Raw genomic sequence first — 24,032 nt, forward strand, 5'->3', positions numbered from 1 at the left:
GACTGTTCAGCCCAGAGAAGAGAAGGCTCAGGGGGGTGGGGTGTCTCGTCAATGTGCTTAAATACCTGAAGGGAGGGTGCAAAGAGCAGAGAGCCAGGCTCTTGTCAGAGGTGCTCAGTGACAAGACTGGAGTCAGTGGGCACAAACACAGGAGATAACCTCTAAATGTAAGGAAACCCACTTTTTTACTGTAAGGGTGACCCAGCACTGGCACGTGCTGCCCAGGGAGGCTGTGGAATCTCCATCCTTGGAGATACTCAAAAGCTGTCTGGGCATGATCCTGGGCAGCTGCTCTAGGTGGCCCTGCTTGAGCAGGGTATTGGACCAGATGACCTCCAGAGGTCACTTCCAACCTCAACCATTCTGTAAAGTGCTGCAGAGCAATGAGGACTAGGCTGCTCCAGTCCAGAGTGCTTACAAGGAATGAAAAATGGGAGCGTCCCATCCCTGCCCCAGTGTTCAGGGGCAGTGTGCCAGCCAGTCTGTTGTACAGACCAACAAACACACCCTTTTTTGGTTTTAGTCATACCTATTCAGCAAAATACGTAGTATACTGCAAGCAGAAATGCGTCATTGTGGAGACTGTTTCAGTTTATGTCTAACTTTGCAGGCCCCTACATCTAGAAATGCTTCCAAAGATTCCTCTAACTCATCTTATAATTAGGTTTTATTTCTGTATCTCAAGAGGAACAGATGATATCTATATTAAAGCCTAGTCTTCTGAATTTGTTTATTAGAAAGTAGACTGTAAATGCTAATTTCAAGTAATACAGGGAAAAAAGCATAATGTATCTCTGTGCTTAAAATGGTGCTGTATATTATAACATCATTAATTTGTAGAAACAAATTGCTGAAATAACCTGACTGACAGTCTGTGCCAATAATAACATGTGATAACTATGGGCAAACAGCGCATAGTTGCTAGTGTGTTTTCTATTTCACGTGACGGTTGTAAGCAATTCTTGCCAGATGGGCTGATATTGTAATTAGGAATCGTTGTGCTAAATGAGGCAGTATTTAAATTGGCAACTAATTTTCTTATCTGTTAACCAGCTTGAAATAGAAGAGCTGTTACCCAAACCATTTCTAGCTGCTAATCCTTAACAAGAAACATAGCACTTCTTCACACCTTTTTTTTAGGCACTGTCTAGCAAATTATTTTCTGTAGGGTTTATTATGTGTGGGACAAAATAAGAGAGAGAGAGGATTAAGAGATGTTACAAGTTCAGGAGTTGTTAGATAGGGTGGACTTTACAAAGTCAGTACATCCTGATGTGTGGTAACAGCTCATGAGCTGGTAATGGGGGATGCTTCCTATTTATAGTCTCTACATGTGGACAAAAAAACATTTTTACTCTGTGATAGTTCACTGTGTGGCATATTCCATCAAGCAGAGTAGGACTGTAAGGCCTATTTGAAGTGTGTGCCTGCGAGAAATTGTGAAAGCACAACAGTTCAAGATTTTGAATGGCATATGAATGTTACTAGTGTGGAATGGTCGCTTTCTTTATTGGGAGCAGGAGAGAAGGGAAAAGAAAGGGGTGCCCTTGAATCAAGTTAAAATCCCAGAGAAGGCATTGTTGCTTGTAGTTTTCATCATGAACTCCTATGGAGTCAGCTTCTTTGTTTTGCAGGTTTCTGTGGTGGAAACTATCAATTGCCTATCGTTAAGATTTTGACTGAACCCCAGAGTAAACATAAGGCTGAATGAGATTGATTGTTATATTTATGGGTGTATCTGTGCGAATCTTAATCCTTTTCCCCCGTCCCTCTCATGCTTCAGCTGAAGCAAGGATGAAAAGCCAAATACATCTTGCAGTCTGGTTTCTTCTGTCCAGTGGTGAAACTATTATTGCTTGATATTAAAAGGATCGGACCCATTAACTTGAAAAACCTACAGTGGATTTTTCCATGGGCCAGTCTTTTAATGGGGGTGAAGATTGTCACTAGCTCAGTGTGGGTTACCTAGGGAATCATACCAAAAGCAACAGCACGACAGGGTTGCATGCAAGCCTTAGGATTCCATACCTGGAAAAGGCTGTGTATGCGAAATCACTCATGCAGAGAGCTGCTTCAAAGAAATGCATTATGCACTTGTAGCTTGTGGGACTTGTTTTGTGTATTTTTCTTAACGTTACCAAAAACTCCCAACCTCAGACTAAAACAGGAAAGAGAAAGGTTGTGGGTCAGAACAGAGACAAGGTCTGTCCCTGCTAGAGGATGCTAGCAACCTCTATGCAACAAAAATTGAACGATTGCTACATTTTATGACTTTTCCTTGAAAATGTGAAGGAAGTAACTTTCTGAATGCCTGATGGGTAACTGCAAATTGCTGTTCACCAGGCAGTTAAATGAGGCGTAGATAATACCTAGTGTTGACGACCTGGTATTGATGCCACTTGCTGTAACAGATAGGGCAGGTGCCTGAACTGCAGACAGGGGAAGATTTGCTGAATGAAAAAAAAAAAGATCAATAGGGTTGGTTTTGGTTTTTTTTCTTGCTGATGTCAAAATACAATAATATTCAGCAGTGGAAAGCTTAAAAATATTAAAGACATAGTGGTAATTTAAATTATTGAAGCAGTATAGCATACAGTAAATGCTATTTGGTCTTGGCACTAAGTCAGGCACTGGGAAGTTTGAGGGATCCTTTAAATATTGACAATGGGTTTGACTTCCAGTTGAAAGAAGTCATTACGACTGGGTTTTTTCAGTGTCTCTACCCCTTCGGGGTAGAAAAAATACAAAATGCATGGCCAAAGGAGGCTTCACTTTCAGTGTTTCTGACTTTCAGTAAACAGGTTTGGATTTGTTTCTTTTTGTAAGCACAACTTAATGTCATGGAGTGTCAGATTTCCGTTGTTTGTCATGACAGAGATGGATTTTACTTGCTTTACTTTGATTACTCTATAGCTAGGGATCTTTATGAACCTCTTATTAGTAATAACAATGCTGTTTCCATATAGGAAGTGCACCCAGCAAAATAATCTCTGGGTATGATACTAGGTGCAGATTTTATGTTCCGTGGCTGTGGTAAAGGTGACCTTCAAGGGGAAGAAACAGCCTTTTGCATTTGCTGTCTGCTTTCTGCTATGTAGGTCTGAAATTGAACTTGGAAACCACAATAAAAAAAAAAACAAACAACTTTAAGGCTTTCCTTCAGTGCCTCTAAAAACAAAGGGAAAGTAGGTTTTCATTGTTTTCAATGCTGGGCACGTGATCAGTCAGCAGTCTTTGGGCAGTTTTGCCTTCATAGCCTTGTTCAGCCGTGTGTCTCCAACCTTGGCTGTTTGCAAAATTTGACTTCATCTGACAATCTCTGACAAAACAGGGTGATCACTAAATAATCAGATCTCAGTGACAGGAAATGATTCACCTGAGATGGCCATAAAAAACCCCAAGGAACCTGCCCTGCCTGCCCATGAGAGCTATGATTCACCATCTCGGACTTCACAAGGAGGCAGCTGGAGAGGGTGCTGGCACCACTGTTGTCTCTGCCTTGGCATCAGGATCTTCTATCCCTGTGGCAGAAAGGTAGAGGCACATAGAAGTTATGACAGAGTATCCCACTGTCACAGTGCATATATGCTCAGTGAATCAAGCTGAGGTGCCTTTGATTTAAATTTTCTTTAGTAAGCTGGGTGGTGAAATGCAGTGGCTGGGGAGTGAGCGCACAGTGTGTTTGGCTTCATCTTTTGAGAGAGGGCAGGGCTGACCTCTGGAGATGGGGCAGGATGGGCATCCCTGGACCATAGCTCCTTTGGTTGCCACCCTGTGACTCACCAGGGCTTGCCTGAAGCTCCCCCAGCAGCACCATTAAACCCGCATCAGGCAGTATGGAATAAAGTAGGCTCCAGTGGTGGCAACATGAACGTGGTTCTTAATGAGATGTGAAGGCACTAAAGAAAATTCAGACCCAAAGGGTAGCCAGGAGAGAAAGAGAACTCAGTAAGTTATACCCACCCTAAAATGAGCAGCTAATCACTGGTGCTATTGTGAGGACTACAATAAATCAGTGTCTGCCCTGGCCGCCTGCATCTTATTATGCATAAACATGCGGATAGAGAATGTCAGCCTCAATAGCGATCTGTCATGTGAATGCTGCTGTGTCCGAGTGGGCTGGCACTTGCATGGTTAGCCAGCTTTGGGTTTTTGTTTTAGGTTTTGGTAGTTTTGTCTTTTTGAGGGGGGGGAGTAGGGTGGGGGATTGCTATTTTCTTTTGGAAATGTTGATTTGTGCCATGCTGTGGGTAGTAAATTTGTGAACTCTGTGATGATAACATTGTATTTAAGGTGTGGGGGTAAAATAGCTTTCATATATGTCATATCTAGTGATTGGGGTTTTGTTTGGTGTTTTTTTGTTTTGTTTTTTTCCCAAGTCCTCCTCTGTGTGTGGTGTCATGCATATTACTGAAGCTAGGGCAACACCTACATGTTTTTATGCAGCTGATGTGTACTGCCCATTACTGAAGCATCACAGACTGCCTCAGAAAGGCTAATTAATTTAAGCCCTGCAGCACCCCTTTGAGGCAACTTTTGTTGGTCCTGATAGATGCACACACTGTAGCTGCTCTTTGATATTTATTTTTAATATGATTTCTATCCCAGAGGTGGAAAAAATGGATAGTTCTTCCTTTGTTAGGTAGTTGAAAAAATGTTAGACTTTTGATATAATTGAAAAAAAATATGTAGCAAACTTTGGATTTCATTGCAAGCCATGCCTCAGAGGTTCATATTTTCTTTTAAAGCCTCAGCTCCTGGAGCCAGGTGAACCTGTAGATGTCCTTTTTTTTTTAAACATCTGTGACTAGCTCATGTGGTTGCAAAATAAATTCTAATGTATTGTCTCTGCTTAATCTAAAATCTGAGATGCAGTGAGGTACTTGGCTGAGGTTGTGGATTTGTTTCTTTTTAGTCTTTGCATGATTAGGACTGGGACTACTGATGACAGAGCATGCGTGTTGTTCAGAAGAGTCCCACAGATTACTAGTTGATTTTGTGTTCATGTTTTAATTTCAGAGCTCCTCAGTCCCATACTATATTGAGGTAAAACAAAGGTAACGGTCTCCTCCCTCCCCCTCCATGAGCAAACCAAAGACGTTTTTGAACATCAACTCACAATTTTTTGTCTATGCTCAGTCTTAAACTTATTAAAGGAGGATTCTGCTTTTCTTCTCAGAATGCTTTATCCACCTCTGTATTTAATCTCCTTTCTGAGGTCAGCCCTGTTTCTCCACTTCTTTTGCCAATACTAAACTCATTCCCCCTGTCGTTCTCTCTTACGCTTCCCACATCCACTTTCAGTGCTAGATCCCTAGCTACCTCACATCTTAAGGAGTCATAAGCACTACCAAAGTGGCTGCTTCAAGCTAGGTTTAAACCATGCACAGCCCAGTGCTCATGTCTCACTTCCTTCTGCAAGGAAAATTCTTAATTCCTTAATATTTTTCTAGGGAGCAGGTGTCCTTACTGCCTAGAGCATAATTTCACGATCGTTTTAAGCCAATCTGAGACCACACTGTCACCAAAGGAGTCACCACCCTTTGTATCTGCTCCTACCATCTCTTTTCAAGTAGCTGTCTGATATGGCAGATTGCCATTTATTTTTTTCCTTTCTGGCAACTGTAGGTGAGAAACCTGATCTGATTTGCATCACGGCCCCATGGGTATGAGTGCTTAAGCCAAGAAGCCCTAGGAAGCATCCAACCAAGAGCAGGAAAAAAGTCTGACCACTGCTTTTGGTAGGAGTACAGTCCTGAGTGACTTAAATTATCATTTAATGACACTACATTTAATGTAGTTTCAAGGTCTCACTGAAAGAGATGGTCCTGCATCCAGCTGCTTGCTCTTGTGCTCTGTGTTAGCACAAGTTATCACACAGCTGTGCTGAACTAGCCTGGTTACCTGTGCCAAATGGGGAAAGGAGACATCTCGTTTTGTCTGTGGGGTTTAAAACTTAAGCAGTTTTCCACTTGAATTGTCCTCCCAATGAACCAAACAAATGGCCCACTCTTTGGCCACCTTTCAATCAGTGCTTTTCACAGTGTTTATAAACCTGGCATCCTCTTCAATGCCTAAAGGTGGTGAAGTCTCTTAAATGCCTAAAGGTGGTAGGTTGCTGCTGCTCAGGATGAACCGGGCATTGTTCCCATGCTCTCCAAGCCACAAGGCAGCTTTGTGCTTCTGCTTATTTCTGCTCAGACTTGTACTCAGCTGCTGCCTTGAAACCTCATAAGCTCTAAGGCAAACAGTGCTTTAAACAGTATGAAATTCAGCCTATATCCTGGATGAGCCAGGCTGCTGAGACACATGAGTTGGGCCAAAAAGAAATTTGAGATGGTCGTGAATTCATCTGCTGTGTGAATATGGACTTGGCGGGTGTTCCCCCTTCCAGGAACATGACTATTTTAAAGCACTTCAGCATGATCAGCTATTCTGAAGGGGCTGCAGCAGCTTATCTTTCCCAAAAGTGACACTTTGTATTTATTTTTCAGGGCAACTTTCATCATAATTTTTAAACTGAAGGTAATTTAAGTGAAAGCTTTAATGAGTGTGTTTGTTTGTTGTAGTTGGATATGAAAACCACCTCTCCTTTCTTCTGTTTCAACAGTTAAATATTCTGGTTGACACTGGGAGCAGTAATTTTGCTGTAGCAGGTGTGCCTGATGCTGATGTCACCTCCTACTTCAATACCGAGCTGTGAGTACCTATTCTGCATGCTGTGATGGGTTAGGATGTCATTTAGATTCTGGCTCTTCCATGTGAAGGAGGATGATAATGCAGTTTGTGGGACTCCTATGACAACTCCTAAGGGTGGGATGTTTGTTGCGTCAATGGGAAGATTGGTCTTGCCTGATGGAAAGACCTGCCTGACGCACTATGAACAGTCCCACTAATGTCAGTGCAACTGAGCTCTGAGGGCTGTGCTGATTAGAGCTGGAGGAAAGGGAATTACAGGGTAAAAATCATTTGCAAAATCACACCAATTTCAGCCAATTTCTTACCCAAATAGTCTTGGAAAAAATTTAAAGTTTAAATATACTTTCCCTTTGTTTAAAAGCAAAAATTAAAACCTGTAATTGTATGTTTCTTGACATTTCATCCAAACCCAAAATTAGTTAATCAAATCAAATTTGTTGTTTAGTTTTGCCAAGGGCCTCAGTCAGTTAGTAATCTGGACAGACCCTGCTGAATCTGTTTGTTTGTGAGATACTACTTGGTGGTTTTGGTGCTTGTTATGGACTAGATATGCTGTGCTTAGCATGAGCTGACATCAGTCACATCCAAGCACAGCTTTGTCTGTCTGAATCACTATCCCTCCTTTCTTCCTTCCTTTCTGCCCTTCTCTAGTTTCAATTATTTCAGGTAAACTTCTCCAAAACACAGTGTCTATCTTTAGCTGAAGTATATGGTATTTAGAGGACCAGGAGGCTGGAGAGTATCACCATTACCTCATTACCTCTTCATGTATTTTAACATGAGGATTCGCACTTTTATTCAAATGAGATGCATTGGTAATGGAGGGAAAGCCAGTATTTCCGTGCTGCCTACTAGAATAGCCTTACTCCCTGTCACATAATCAGGTGTTAATGGAGATATTTCACATCTCATTCTGATATAGCACAGGTCTGGAATGTCCAGAATTTGCACCTGAAAGCTATTTCCACACTACCGCAGAGTTTTACATGCCAGCTATCCCCTTCCATAGGTAGTGACTAGAGGAAAAAATTACAAGGAATTAAAAGCACAAGCTTCTCCCTTTTCTCTTAAGTGATGTTATTTTGTGTGAAAGGACAAGGCCTCTTATAAGAACCATAAACCATTAGCAACAATGGCAGAGAATGTGTGTTGAGAAAGGCTGGGAAATCACTTGAAGGTTACAGCCTGTTATCAGTGTTCTCAGTGTACACTGCCTTTTGAGAACTTTGATATAAAATTAATAAGGAAACTTCGAAATTTAGGCCCTGAAGCATAAAGAGTGCTTTGTAAAATGATTCTAACTGAAGTCATTACAGTCCAGAGCAATTGCAATAGCACTTTCTGGTTTGGGTTGGATTGATGGAGTACTGCAGTATGCTCAGAGTAAAGTACAACCCTTAGCAGGCTTGAACCTCACTGCACCATGCTCCTTCCATGTTAAATATTTTAAATACATTTAAATAAATGTCGTCTGGGAGGGAGCCTGACCCCACTGAAATCAGCTAGATGTTTCAAAAATATTGTTTGCAAGAAACCTCTGTAGGTCACCTAGTACATAGCACGAATGAGGCAAGGCTATCACCAGGTCAGGTTAGCCATAGCTGAGTCCAGCCATGTCCTGTAAATCTGTAAGGGTGGAGAGTCCATGATCTCTCTGGGCAGTGCGTTTCATTGCTGTGCCATACTGTGGCTGCACCACACTCCTTCCTGGGGAGAAAGTATTTCCTGTTGTCCAACCTGAACCTCACAAAATATAAGTCATGGATGTTGCCTCTTGTGTTATTGTCCAGCACTGCAGAGAAAGGTTTGGCTGTGTCATCTTTGTAACTGTATTACAAGTTGTAAACTGCTGCAAGATCTCCCCTTGGCCTCTTGTTTGCAAAACCAAAGCCCAGATCCCCTCAGCTGCTCATCACAGGTCCTGTGTTTGTGGAATGTGACCTATCTGTTAACCCTCTGGCAGTCCCTCTTCTCTTTCTCCAGATCCCTGTTGCACTGGGTTTCCACAGCTGGCCACAGTCTATTCCAGGTGTGGTCTCACCAGTGATGACAAGAGGTTGAGAGCATCTTCCTTGGATATGTTGTCTATGGCCCTCCAAATGTGGCCTGGTGTGGAGTCTGCTGTATGCACAGGGCCCCTGTATGCTGTTGGCTCTTATTCAGCCCAGTGTCCACCATCACGCCAAGTCCTTTTGAGTCCTTTTGGTTGCTTCTGAGTCTGTCCTGATGCATGGAGTTGTTTTGTTTTGGCTACAAAACTTTGGGCTTCTCCTTGTTGGATGCCATGACATTTCTGTTGGCCCAGCCCTCCTGTTCTACAAGGTTCCTTTGGATTCGAGCTCTGACATTCAGCATGTCAGCTACTCCCTTTAATGTAATGCCCTGTACAAATCTGCTGAGAGTGCAGTCTGTCCATCGTGTAGGTTCTTGATGAAAATGTTGAACAGTTCTTCCTCCACTCATGACCCCTGGGTCACTATGCTTGTCACAAGCCTGATGTTGAGCCAATGGTCTTTGCCCATAGGGCCCAGTGACTTAGCCCTCTTCAACCCACACAGTGGTCAGCCCCACATCCTCCGCTTGGGATGTGGGGAATGCCATGGGAAATGGTACCAAAAGCCTGACTATAGTCAAGATGTGCTACAGCCACTGTGCTTTCCTTGTCCGTGTAGGCAGTCATCTTGTTGTAGAAGGCAATGAGGTTGTTCAGGTATGATATGCCTATGAAATTTCTCATTGAGTGTCCGTGATTACCTTCTTGTCCTTCATGTTCTTGGGAAAAGATTCCAGGAGGTTGTTCTCTTGAGAGTTTTCCCAACGTGAGGTAAAGCCCAGTGGCCTATAGTTCCTTGGGCCCTGCTGCTTGTCTCTTTTTGTGAGGTCTTATTATAGCCTTTTCCCAGTACTCAGGCTACCTTCTCGTTGTCATGATTTTGCATAGATGGTAGGCAGGGGCCTTGATATCACATCAGCTGGATCTGTAAAGTTACCTAAGAGTGACCTTTACCTATGTGTAAATGAGACAAATGACCTATGGGCACTTTTCCTCCACACAATGTGGAACACTTCAAAATTAGATAAGGGGCATTCCTGTCATCTGATAATCATTCCTGTGTTTTTTTCCCATATTGTCGTGAAGTGCTTCCATATGAAAGTCATAAACTGCAAATTCAAGACGGTGGGAAAGAAGGATTAGTAATTTGTTAAGTTAATGGGACTGAGTTAGAGATGTGTGCTTATTAGAATATTAATAATGTCTTGGAGAGAGTGAGTGATGGGTCTGAATTTCCTGATTGCCATGCTCTCAGTTTAATTTTATTCAAATTATCAAAATCTGAAATTAAATGCATGATTGTTTTTTGACTGAAATTGAGGAGGGTGCACAGGAAAGGCATTATCTTAATTTAAAGGACTCAGTGTGTGTTCAGGAAGAGCCCTCCTTGAACAATTCTAAAACTGGCTTGTTAAATATTGTTGTGTGTCATATAACTCTGCTGTTTAATTATCTAGGTCTTTCTGTACAAAACGAATAAAGCTATTATCATGAACTCTTTCACAACTTGAGCTTCTGAGCAGCTCTGAGAAGACTTTGCTGTGAAAAGTTCTGAGTTTGCTGGGATGATCATGCTGTGTAGGTCACCATGATGTATAAGGTTTTGGAAAATGGCCTAATTTGTCCTGAACTGAAAAGAAATCACAGTGTTTGTTTCTCATGCTGTTCAAAATAACAAGTAGGTGTTTTTGGGTATGCTACTTATGATAAAAGAGCTATTTAAACAGGTGAATAAAGGGATTTTTACACTTGAAACTAAATTATCAGCGATGGCTCTGTAGCAGTATGTGAAAGTGTGACATACTCAGGGCTGTCAGTATTCAGCAACAGTATTCAGTTTTACTTCTGTGAGTACTACTGCCTCTACCAGGTAAAGTTTCAAGAGTAAACTGCTCAAGAGTTGATCATTCCAAGAGACAGGGAGGTAAGAAAATTATGGGCAGTAAATTGAGGTAATAAATTGTATATCAGCAAGCGAAAGTAATCAGCTATCATAGAATGGTTTGGGTTGGAAGGGACCTTAAAGATCATCTAGTTCCAACATCACTGCCTTGGGCAGGGGCACCTTCCACTTCAGGTTGCTCAAAGCCCCATCCAACCTGGCCTTGAACACTTCCAAGGGTGCGGCATACACAGATATTTTTGGGCAACCTGTTCCAGTGTCTCACCACCCTCACAGTAAAGAATTTCTTCCTTATGTGTAATCTAAATCTACTCTTCTTCAGTTTAAAGCTGTTACCCCTTGTCCTTACATGCCCTTGTAAAAAGTCCCTCTCCAGCTGGCTTGCAGGTGCTCTTTAGGTACTGGAAGGCTGCAATAAGGTCTCCCCAGAGCCTTCTCCTCTCCAGGTTGAACAACCCCAAATCTCCCAGCCTGTGTCTTCATAGGAGAAGTTGTCTAGCCCTCTAATCATCTTTGTGGCCCTCCTCTGGATTCACCCCAACAGGTCCATGTCCTTTTTGTATCGAGGGCTCCAGAGCTGAATGCAGCACTCCAGTTGGGGTCTCATGAGAGTGGAGTAGGGGCAAAGAATCGCCTCCCTCAACCTGCTGGCCATGCTTTTTTTGATGCAGCCCAGGATACAGTTGGCTTTCTGGGCTGTAAGCGCACATTGCCAGGTCATGTTGAGCTTCTTCTCAACCAGCACCCCCAAGTCTTTCTCCTCAGGGCTGCTCTCAATCCATTCTCCACCTAGCCTGTGTCTGCGCTTCGGATTGCCCCAACCCATGTACAGAACCTTGCCCTTGGCTTTGTTGAATTTCATGAGGTTTGCATAAGCTCACCTCTCAAGCCTGTCACGATCCCTTTGGATGGTATCCCTTCCCTCCAGCTTGTCAACCGAACCACACAGTTTGGTCTTGTTGGCAGACTTGCTGAGGTGCACTCAATCCCACCGTGTTGCTGAAAAAGATGTTAAACAGTGCCAGTCCCAATACTGACCCCTGAGGAACACCACTCATCTCTGGTCAAGCCATTGACCGCAACACTTTGAGTGAGACCATCCAGCCAGTTCCTTAACCACCGAGTGGCCCATCTGTCAAATATGGGTCTCTCCAATTTATCATGTGGGACAGTGTGAAATGGTTTGCACAAGTCCAAGTAGGTGACACCAGTTGCTCTTCCCTCATCTACCAATGCTGTAAGCCAGTTGTAGAAGGCCACCAACTTTGTCAGGCATGATTTACCCTTGGTGAAGACTTGTCAGTTGTCACCAATTATCTCCTTATTTTCCATGTGCCTTAGCATAATTTCCAGGAGGATCTGCTCCATACTTGCTTTGTGATAAGATCTTGCAATTTTGGTTGTGTAGAGTTTGTGATAAATTGTAAACCCTGCAAATTAGATGGGACATCTTGGTTAAAAATAAATAATTTATGTTGGGTTTTCATGTTTGCTTTGTCTCTTAAAGTCATTGGCCCTGAATCATTTATCTTGTGCTCTCTATCACTAGAGAGGTGATCAAAACTTCTGTTCAGATTTTTTTGCTCATTGCTATTTTCTGTCCCTTCTTTGCCATTGCTCTCTGTGGAGACATTGGTTTGGTGCTTAGAAGAAGGTGAGTGGGTAAGCAGGAAAATCTGAAGACCTGTCTTGTTGCAGAGCAGCAAGAGAGCATGGAATTAAGAAGGAATTGCATGTGTTTGGCGAGGTTGTGGTTAAGCAGGGCTTTTTGTGTGGTGGATTTGCTGTTGCCATGTTGAGCTTCCTTCAAATGAAGCATGACATGAGAAATGTTTTGGTTATGTTTTGTTCAGTGCTGTACACTGGTAATAAGGAGTAACTGTGCACGAGAAAATGAACCCATTGCTAATTTTCTCAGATGAGGCTTGAGATCCATTTGAGGTTTGAGGACCATGTTTCTTTCTGTTGGCTGCTTTGGAGAGAAAATAGTAACCAGGAGGGAGAGGGAGAAAGGAATAGTGTCACTACAGCACCATAATCTAGGAGGCCTTTTTCCTTGCCTCTGGCTAAGATGCACTCCCTCCCATGAGCGAGGTGAATTTCTTATTTTCTCACCACAGCCAGAACAGCTGGTTTGGAATTTTTTGTGCCTTTTGTTTATTTTACGACACTCGGCCTATGAATTAGAACAAGTCTCTAGTTTTGACCTCTAAAGAAGTTTTCTTCCTTTAGATCAGTGAGGTGGAAAACCACAGGCTGATTCCTGTCAAGAAGATGGACCAGAAAGTGGTTTTGCAGAACAGAATATAGTTTGCTGCCACAAGGATTATGTGAGACCCCTTCCCACATTAGGAATTTTGCTCCTTGAAGGAAAAAATAACGCCTTTTCATCAACACATTTGTGTGCTTTACAAATGAGAGGAGTATCCTTATACCCATTTCTTCAGGTGGCAAAGCTGAGACACAGAGGGCAAGGAAGTCATTTGCCCTGCCTTTCCACAGGAAAGTTCACCAGCTATACTGGAAAATGAACCAAGTCTTTCTGTGTTCCTGACCCACAGCTCAATCTATCAGGCTGTTACCACTTATGGAAGAAGAGCTGTGTGCTGCTGCTGTTGCTAGTCATGCAGCATCTGTATCTGCAGATTCTCTTTGCTTTATTCTCCCAGCACTCCATTTTCTTTCTGGTTTCAGATGTTTCCTCTTCTGTTGCACAGCCAGACGCTTTTCTACATGAAGAAACCTGTATTTTCCATTCCTTTTCCTGCCCACCTCTCGTTTCTTTTATATGACTAATTATTCAGATTTTATTTTGATTTATAAAATGTACTGCCAGTATCACAGTGGTGGTCTGAAGACCCTGCCTGAGCAGAGATGTTCCTTTGTCTAAGTGTCATACAAATGCAGAGTTATGCAGAAAGGTAAAACAGCAGTAGCAGTAGAAGTAACCACGTACAGGTACTAATAGTATCTCTGAAGTCTGTACATTTTGTGTTTCTGTTTGTATGCCTATTATGTATTCCTGCTGTTTTGGATATTACAAACCACTGAGCCCTGAAGACCCTTGAAGGGTTAGGTGTTGGGAGTATCATGAACTGCTTAGGGATAGAACCTGGCCTCTTACTACTCACTAACTCCCTCCCTCCCTTAGCTGGGAGGAAGATTGGTTGCATGGGCCATATGGCCTAATCATCCCTCAAGATAGTGTCTGAATAGATGAGAGTTCTCTGTGTTACCATCTAAAGGTTTTTCCCCATAATAGGCAAAATCACACTGACTTCATTCAGGTAAGCTCAGGTACAGAGGGCTCTGAAGCCACTTTATGTGTCTATTTCTGTCAGAGCAACTGTTAGACTAAAGCTCGGTTGATAAAACTGTCCTTACCTGATAAATCACCTGCATTTTCTATTGTTTCCGACACATGTAAAGTGGTGTTATGAAATTATTTTACACTTGCTTTCCCCGCCCCCCACAATTTACTTTTAAAAAAGCTGTCAAGTGAAAAGTCTGTTCGGATGAACTGAGCATGGTCATCTGTCTCTTCAGAAGGGGAAGCTGTACACCAAAGAATGGGACCAAAATAAATTGTAAGGGATTTAGAACTTCTGTGGCTCTTCAGTAATTATGTGGGTGGAAGATGATTACTGTATTTATACTACAGGATTTTAAAATGAAAAAGCTGTTGAAGTTTTTCCTAATGTTCTTGTTGAGCCTTCTAAACGGGATTCTTTTCCTTCGGTTGCCATACTTAACTGCTCCTTTGCCTTTGCTGCCCTGGTCTAGAACCTCCTTATCTTCTTCCTCCAAGTCAGTGAATCATTTGTTAATAATATCCAAGTTCACTTACTTCCTGATACATAGACCAAACTCCAGATTTAGAAAACCTGTGTCTTACTGTTGATACACATAATAATATTCCAATTTACTCAAAATGGATTTTTAAATAATATTAATGAGATATTAGTCTACAGCTATTCAGTTAGCTTGGCATTTTGGTTTTAGATTTGAATTCAGAGGCTTTTCATTTCCTAGCACCACTTAATACATTTTATCTATAGTTAAGAGTATTGCTCCTATTGTGATGGACCAGTCTGAGTCAGGGACACATTGCACTACGTGGCGTAGTAACTAAGATTAAAAAAAAAACTAAAAAACACACAAAAAAACACCAAACACCAAACCCTTCCACCCCCATTGTGAAGGCCTGAGTAATCAATGGCTTCAGGATAAAAACAGGGCCTTGAGGTTAATTTTATTTCTGCTTTTTACTGCTTTTACAATCCATCCTCCTTCTTTTGTGAGTATATGTGATTGACTTTGCAGACTTTGCTTTTTTCCTCTCCGGGAAAAATTGAGTTTGAATATATTCTGTTGTCTTGCATTGTAAATGAACATCTCATACATAAGCCTATCTTTTCCTTTTAAAGGTCAAGTACGTACAAATCTCAAGGGATTGATGTTACAGTTAAGTACAGTCAAGGAAGCTGGAGTGGAGTGCTGGGTACAGATGTCGTTACTATCCCAAAAGGAATCTATGGCAGCTACACCATCAACATTGCTACCATTCTTGAATCAGAAAATTTCTTCTTACCAGGGGTTAAATGGCATGGGATTCTTGGTCTTGCCTACGATGCTTTAGCCAAGGTAAATCACCCTTTCCCCAGCTGTTGTCTTTCACAATGACAATAAATGGAAGTCTGACTACTAAAATAAAGTGAGCAGATGATCTGTCAGCATTAGATTCCTCCCTTCCAACCACTTCTTCCTGTGGATCCTTTGTGTCTGTTCCAGAAAGAATAAATTGGGTTGTGATGGTATCACAGTCCCATGTGAGGATTTTGACTTTTCTGGTGATGAAGATACCAATTTTAGCTTCTCTGGAATTAACAAGTTTTTACAGAGCTTGTAGTACTACAGCATGGGAGTAAAGGCTTCTGATACATGTATAGAGGGCATGTATTAGGGCTCTGATGATCTCCCTCAAGACTTGTCAATGGACAGATGAACTTACTTGTCAAAACCTTCGACAGTTTATTCTAATACATTCTCCATTCATCAAGCAAAAGCTGAGATGCAGGGCATATAGAGATTATTTCAGAAGAAGTATTAGCTATGGTGTTTTCATGAACATAGAACCAAGCATATCCTGTTCTTGTGCAGGTAGAAAATTCAGGTAGAAGTTTAAATTAAAACCTAAAATTTATAACCTTATAATCTAAAACAGAAAATGTGATTGGAATACTACATAGTCATAGTTTTCAACCTACACATGACTGTCTGAGATCACAAACTGATATATATCTCGTAGAACAAATGATTCAATACTGCCTGCCAATTCTGGAATTAAAATGCTTTATTCAGAGTTGTGTGATCATTGTATTGACTTCTGTCGTACTTGCTGTCATACACTGTCAACAGACAGAGAAGAGCTGCTTCTCAGACTCTGGTTTGGGCAAATGGTGTGTTCAGGGCATTTATTTTCCTTTCTTCCAAAGACTTAAGTGTTGTTGGCTTTTGAGGCTGCTCTGTGCTTTGAGTAGTAAGAGCACTTGACACCGTGCAAGTTAGCTAAGGTCTGCTTGTCATGAGATGTATCTGCACAGAAATCTGAATTACAATGAAATTGCAGTACTCTAATAACAGCAAAGGAAAGCATGCCATGCAGCATAGGAAAGAACTTGTTGGCCAGTAATCAGTTGAAGTGAGTGTGCTTGGATATGAAGTTCTTTAAAAGAAAGAAGAAGATATGAGGGCCACTGAATTCAGTTAATTAGAATTAAACAATATTTAAAAAATGAAAATCCTCACTTTAAAATTCTGCCTTTTTGTTGTGGACAGTTGCCAAGGGCAAGTTACATTTCACTGTTCTAATATCCCAAAACCTTTTCCAAAAAGAAAGCATTGGTGAGAGTTTCTGCCTGAAACAGAAACTAGTATTTGAGTTTGAAAACTGCAATTGAAAAATACTCCTGTGCTTTAGGGATTTCTGTGACAGTGGTCAAGAGTAAAAATGTTTCTAAAAACAACAGAAACAGAAAAATGACAGATGTTTATTTAATGACTTATTATATCTAGAATTTTCATCACCTGGTTGTCACAAATTCAATTTACTTGTGAAAAGTGGTTTTGCTTGAATGATCTGCTCATTTCTGCAAAGAAACTTTTTAATTAATACTTCTGCAATTCTTTTTTTTGTTTTGTATTTCAACACCTTCAAGCCTTCGAGTTCTGTGGAGACGTTCTTTGATTCTCTTGTGAGGCAGGCAAAGATCCCCAACATTTTCTCCTTGCAGATGTGTGGTGCTGGGCTGCCCGTTTCTGGAAGTGGTACCAACGGAGGTAGTCTTGTGGGTATCTGTCAATCTGAGAGGGAAGATGTACCTTTGTTAATCTCTCTCCCTCTTTTCTATGACTATCCTACTTCTTCCAAATCTAGTGTTTAAAAATATTAAATGTTTTAGATTATTTTAAAGAAAAGGTAAGCACTTGGGCAAAACTCAAATGTGTCCTTATTTTCATTCTCCATTCTTTTTTTCTCTCTCAAGTTTGAGTAAACTTCTCAAAACTCAAGTGTAATTTTAATGAAGAGAAACTTAAATGTTTTGGTGTTTCCTCAGGGCAATTCCCTACCTTTCTCAAACTGAGTAGTCCCTTACTCAGCTGCTAAGCTTATAAAAAAAATTACGGTAGCATTTTGATGAGGTTGAATATGATGTAAAAAGGGGGAGAGGATTCAAGGCTCTTGTCCTTTTTTGTAGACAGCATATTAAAGGAAAAAATCTGACGACCAGATCTTCTGCTTGTTGTTACTTTGGAAAGTCCTTTCGGTTTTAGTGGGACAAAGAATTGGCCATTATTTATCTGGGATTGGGAATTGGAATGACTATTCTTGAATTATGTTGAAATAAGCATGTCAGCACAGGAGCTGATCACAAATAGTTATTTTCCTGTGAATTCACATGCTGTAAGTGTTAACGCACTTGAAATAAATGAAGCCCAAGAGAGAACTCACTTGCGTTAGTTCAAAGTCTAATGATCTTGTATGCTCCCAGTCAGCTTCAGCATAAGTTTTGGTGGAAGGTAATAGTGATAGCAATGATAGGATGGTCATATTCCATTTTGGATGTAAGAAAAATGAAATGTTCTTGAACAACATTAAGGCTTTTCTGATCTGATAAAGTGAATTTATGATGTGCAAGTTTAATATTTTGTCCTATTTTTATACAATGTCTAGATTAAACCACTGAACATAATATTTTGATTTTAAACAGTGGAGCTTTCATAATGGAATCGGTGTGAGCTTGCTGGTAATTTCACCCATCATGGGAATTCTGTTTGACTGAAGTACAATCTATTTAATGACTATATGTTTCATACTGCTTCATTATTGGCAAAGGACTTGTCAGTAAAATCCTTACAAATAGTGCTAAATTAGAATATTGATGTCCTGTGTATCACAATTAAATATTATCATTTTTTCCTGTACTTGGCCCAAAACTAACCATCTGGGCTTTTAAAGCATATGAATTCCTTTCTCCTTTCCCTTAGGTTCTGGGTGGAATTGAACCAAGTCTGTACAAGGGTGATATTTGGTACACACCAATCAAAGAGGAGTGGTATTATCAGGTTGAAATTCTCAAACTGGAGGTTGGAGGACAGAACCTCAAACTGGACTGCAGAGAGGTATTTGCAATTATGTCTTTCTGTCCATATAAAATACAAGTTTGGTTAAGAGAAATACTGAACTGCTCGGTTTTGTCTTTGCAAGCAGATGTGTATTGCAGTCTTTTCTGAGCATTAAGGCTACATGGTAACTTTGGAAAGAGATGAATGAGCCATGTGAAATGCAGTGTGTACATCAAGCACGCTAAAATTGCTTCAGAGGACTTTAAAGTCATTGATAGTATTTTTGGTAAATTTGAAACTAAGCTACAATTGTTAAGTGAATGGTCCACTGAAAATCAAGGCTGCTGTGGTTTGGAAGGGCTCAGCATCTGGTCTAGTTTCAGTTGTAACAAAGATGTCTAAAGACTGAAGATGGTGCATTGATTCAAGGAGACAACTGTCTTTAAACAGCTACAGTTTATGGGTTTCTGTTATACAGTAAAGCCAAACCAAAGAGTTTTAAAGCAATTCTGGTCAAAGAAAAGGGAAGACTGACCCCTGTAGAGATGTCTAAGCGTGTAGTTCACGATGCTACTGAGCAGGTGTTGTCCTGGGCTGCTTCCCAAAGTATTGCATCCTATGCCTCTTATTTTTTGGGGGTTTTTTTGTTACTATTTTGTAATCGACTTTTACTTGCTTCAGCCTTGCCAGTTATTATTCCTGATGGATATGTTTTCTGTTTTTATTAGGAATAATGTTCTGCTGTCTCTGGATCAGTCTAGTAAGGCTGTGTTGTAGCAATTTTTATTCCAAAGCTGTTTAATTTTTTTCTGGCAGATATGTGTGTATGCCAGTGTTTTATTTGTTTCTTATTGTTGCTTGTTGCTATTCATGTTTTGATTTTAGTTCTGTAATTTTCATGCCCTGTTTCTATCACACATCTTCATTTTATCTTATGTTTGTTCTCTTAGTTGGAAATCATTGGAATATGATAATTCTAAAGTTTTTATAGTTTATAGAAATTAAGTGAAATTCATGATAAAAAACTTACATGTGCATAAATATTATATTTCCTTACAAAATATGTAAATTTTATTCCCATATAAAATATTTAAAATGAGTCATACCATCTTTCAACTTAACAAGCAAAACAAGCTCTGTTTAAATCCTTGCCTCTATTATACTGTTAGGAAAGCAAAACTGCTTGTCCTTTAATGTAAATGTTTGTGTTTGCTTTTCTTTCTTGCCTTAAAAAACAGACAACATGTTTTTGAAGAAAAGCCCTTCTACTGATGGTTTAATACATGATGTTTCCAGAAAACAACTCACTTAAAAATCTAGCAGTGTTATGGAAGTTTCCTGTTATTGTTGCTCTTTTCTGAGCCAGGATTTGCTTTCATGTTGTATGTATTAGCACAGTATGCTACTCACTGGTTCAGAAGGCATCATTCTTTCTTGATCAGAGGAGATCTTCCTGCAAAAATCTAGAGGAAGAACAGTAAATTAGAGCCAGTATGATTAAAGTTTGGCTAGTTTAGGGGCTGGCAGAGGATGCATAATTCACTGTATGGGATGATGTACTATGTGCCCTCTCTCCTCTTAGTTGTTTTCTAGGAAATGGAACATTTTTTGTAACGATCACCAGCGACTACTCCTTTCCTTGCCAGGGAAAAGTAGTCCCCTCGCTTCAATGCTGGGAATCTGTCCAGTGTTAGGCTGCAGCTGTGGCCTTGAGCCTGGCCGACCAGGCCCAACAGAAGTACTGAGCTGCCAGCAGCCCACATTGCACAGGATGCACTGTTAAATATTAAGCAGGAAGACTAAGAAGGCAAGTTACTGCCTGCTGCAAGTATGCTGTACGCAGCATGAAAATCCAGGTGTCTAGTCCCTGCTGCTCCAGGCATTTTGCATGGGTTTATGTCAGTGGTTGACCCTCTTGGCTGTGCCTTCTACCTACTTCTTTCCAAGGGTGGCTTTCCAGGATGCTGGTGACTATGTATTTGTGGTACAAATCTGTTAAAGTGGATTCCACAATGCCTTGATATTTCTCTCCACTCTTTAGAATTATTTTTGAGTGCATAATAAATGGTTTCTCGTTTGCTTTGCTTTAAGCTCTGCTTGGCAACCTATAGCAGCTCTTATTTCAAAACGAAAATAACTAAGTCAGAGTTACTTTTTTACTTTTTGGTGGATTTTATTTTTGTCACTGTGCTAAAGACATTCCATGTGACTTGGTAACTTCTAAACCAGTGTATTTTAAATCTGCTTGCTGTTTGACCTCTTCCTAAAAACTTATGCTGTATATTACCTTGTGTCTTATGATTATCCCATAAACATGTCATTGTTCAGTAATATTGATCTTGCTGCCTAAGATGGCAACAAAAGTATTAATAAAACAGCTGCCACTGCTACTTGCTTTTTTTTTCTCTACAATTAATTATAGTTTTTAAGGAGTTAATGAAAAAAGATGTACCTTTTAAAATGTTTATTCTTTGTTTACTGTATCTGAAGTTTGTTGAAATCTCTTAGTCTGAGGGTTGGGGTTTTAATAATGAAGATAAATGTTTGCTTAGGTTTTTTAGTGCAGATTTTGAGGCAGCAAGATTGAAATCTCAAGTTTCTTTGTACTTGCTTTTTGTCTGTATTTTAGTGGTTTTCAGCAGTTGAGGAGAGTAAGGTGCAGCATTTGGCATTTGTACTCTTTGAGCCAGTACCAAACATGACATGTAATGAGACCTAATGTTCCCTGACTATTCTTAAATTAGATAAGCCAGCCATTAAAAATAGGCTGCTGTATTGTTTTTAAACTATGTGAGTACTTTCCATGATGGCAGACACCTTGACTCAGGGCTTGGACATATATGTTAAGCTACGTCAGCATGCTTAGCATCTGTCTGTATTGACCACAAGAGTGCTTTTGCCCAAAGTGCATGGGAGGTAAAGTGAATTAGCTGACACCCCTGAGAGGGGCCGGGCTTTTCTTCTTTTTACAGTGGTTTGGCCATTTACACCAGCTGTGGTGACATACATTAATTTCCTGAGTGGCACAGATAAACTCACTCTTGTGTCTAGGCTGACCATATCTTGCTTTTGCTCTCAGACTTCATTTGAATTCAAGCTATCAACTAAAGAGAGCTGCTGACAGGTATGACATGTAGGTTTGGGAAGACAGCTACCAAAAAGGAACAGCTTTGTCATTGTTATGAAACAGTGGAATCTGCATTACATTAACTACAGTGTGTAATTTCTCTCCTTTTTTTTCCCCCCTCCATAGTATAATGCCGATAAAGCGATTGTAGACAGTGGAACCACGCTCCTCCGTCTGCCCGAGAAAGTCTTCAGTGCTGTTGTGCAAGCAATAGCTCGCACATCCCTGGTAAGCTAATGTTATTAAATCTGCTTGAAATGTTAAATTCCTATTACATGATCACATGATCTTTGAAAGGAATGTCATCTTTGCTATCTACCTTGTAAGTCATAGGGTTTTAATCTGAGTGGAACAGAATTATTCCTGGTCTGCTCCTGTTAATAAATGAGAAATGACTGATAGTCTTTGATGGAAATGGAAAAGGGAAAAGAAGAGGTGAAAAGGGAAGGGGAGGAGGGAAGAGGGATGGTCCAAGTACAAACAAGACACGTGTGTATGGAAATGCATCAGAAATAGTGCAGAGGCGGAATATTTTGTTCTAAGGATTTCAGAAACATGGACATAATCCCTGTTGCTCTGATTCAAAGTACTGAGTGCAAAAATCAGTCCTTTCATTCAAAATGGAGTGTTTATAAAAGTAGAAGAACCTGCTACTGCAAGCAGTTCCTTTCCAAATGTAATGCTTATTGTACAGAATGATACCATTCATTAGGGTTATTTGTATCAATAAAGCTGCTTTGACCTTCATTATTGACTTATTTATGTTTAAAAGAATCTTTCTTTGAAAATAGAGTGGGCTTTAGAAACAGGGCATGGGGATGGTGAATTTATCTGAGTGTGGAGTAGCTGAAGCAGCATTTTCTGATTAATAAAAACTAATCATAAATGTTGGTTTAATACAGTGAGCAGTGCCAAGAAAGTTAGATGAAGAATAAATCCCAGATATTTCAATGTGAACAATCTTAATATTTTTGTCATGGATTCACAATCAGACAGCAGTAGTTATTGCAAATCACAGGAAATACAATAACCATACTATTGGCTGGCTGCCCAAAAGACAAGAGTATTTGCCTGTATGCTGATAATTCAAGATTGAGATCCTTTTCCTACCTGATGGAGAGCAGAGATTTGACGTGAAGTATTCTTCATTGCCTGCAGGTGTTCAGTGTCTGAAATAAATGTAGCAGTTGCCTTATGTGGCTCAGCTTCCCTGGTTGAAAAGTTCTTCTCTTTGCCAAAGCACTGAAGTATTGACAAACAATTTCAGTCAATGAGGGGGGAATTGAAAGAAGCCTACCCAAGAGCTCTTGTAATGGTACCTGGTGGATAGGGCACCCTCCTGTGAAGTGCGTCACGGTGGTCCACACTCCTCTCCAATGTTGGTCAGGGCATTTGAACTGGGGCCTTCCACAGGACAAGTAAATAGTCAACTGATCAATAAGGTATTAAAGAGGAACCACTCACTCACTGTGCTTAATGGTTTATGTTCTTCCTATTAAAAATGCATAAACTATCTGTTCTAGGGTTTCTTGTTAATCTCAAAGACCTTCCTGCTGTACCCCTTTCCCTCCACACACACAAAAAATTGCTTTCACAGCTCTAAACAAAGGAGGTAGTCTATTAAATAAGAAAGTAGTTACAAAATGTACAGATCAGATTCCAGCTGTGTAGGAGCAACGTCAGGAAAATGGGTATTTTCAGTAATTCTACCATGGCACCACAACCGTACTCTTAGCGCTCTGTGCTTCTGGCAGGCTACGTACTGCAGATGATTTTATGTATCTGCTATAGTCAGACATACTTCTCTGACCACAGATGAACCAGGTTAACAAGCTCCTGCTCCTAGCAGCTTGTTATGAGCTTCCCAGCAAGATGTTATTGCCCCCTCAGGTACGCTGGGATAACTGCATGTGAAGGATTCCTTTATTTAGCTCCATTAAAAACCAAGGCTGTGAGCTTTATGCTCTTCATTGGTGCAGATTGTTTTTTAAACCTTACTTATTTGGACTAAAGTCTTTTAGGGAGGAGCTATAGGTGCAGTTTGATGTTGGCAGGTTTGGAGGGTGGTGGTTTTGGCAGATGTGTAGACACAGAGGGGTGGCAGCTATCTGCACCTCACTGAGCTGAAGTCAGAACAGCATGTCTACTCATGGCATTAAAGTAATGTTAAGTTAATAAGTTGAAGAAAGGAAGGAAGGCTCAAATAAACCTGAAGTCTTTGTTGTAACAACGTTTTAGGTGTCATACAGCCAAATCTCCCCTAATGTATTTCTTCAGCATACAGAAGTAAGACAAAGTAGTGAAACGTAATAAACCATCTTTCTGGGAAATGAAAGTAGGCACTTAAATGAGAGCACTTTATAGACTTGTTCTGTCCAGTCAGGATGCTATCTTGCAGTTTTTCTCAGATCACAAGCTCTGCTTTCCAAGAGAAAATGGAAAGAGAGGAGAACTATTTTTTTCAGCAGGTCTGGCCTGGGCCTTGGCTGTGAGGGGCAGAGCATTCTGTCCTATGCCAAGAGATACACTTAAGCATACATGGAGAGTTATGGGTAAAAGCAGTCTGTTTGTCATGGTAAGTCCCATTGTGTGTTTACGTGACCGTATGCTTGTTGGCCCAAGAA

The 24,032-nt window shown here is 40.6% G+C and overlaps 1 protein-coding gene across 1 annotated transcript in view; it reads left to right on the top strand.

The window, feature by feature from the left end:
• BACE2 (beta-secretase 2) overlaps positions 1-24,032 on the top strand; it is a 55,854-nt gene that overhangs the window by 15,799 nt on the left and 16,023 nt on the right. The window contains exons 2-6 of the mRNA XM_055702952.1: positions 6,611-6,699; positions 15,083-15,299; positions 16,874-17,002; positions 18,204-18,338; positions 21,535-21,636. Of these exons, the coding sequence (XP_055558927.1) occupies positions 6,611-6,699; positions 15,083-15,299; positions 16,874-17,002; positions 18,204-18,338; positions 21,535-21,636 (672 nt within the window). The remainder of the gene's footprint in view (positions 1-6,610; positions 6,700-15,082; positions 15,300-16,873; positions 17,003-18,203; positions 18,339-21,534; positions 21,637-24,032) is intronic.

The sequence above is a fragment of the Falco cherrug genome, chromosome 2 (genome assembly GCF_023634085.1).
Source record: "Falco cherrug isolate bFalChe1 chromosome 2, bFalChe1.pri, whole genome shotgun sequence".
Classification (NCBI taxonomy): domain Eukaryota; kingdom Metazoa; phylum Chordata; class Aves; order Falconiformes; family Falconidae; genus Falco; species Falco cherrug.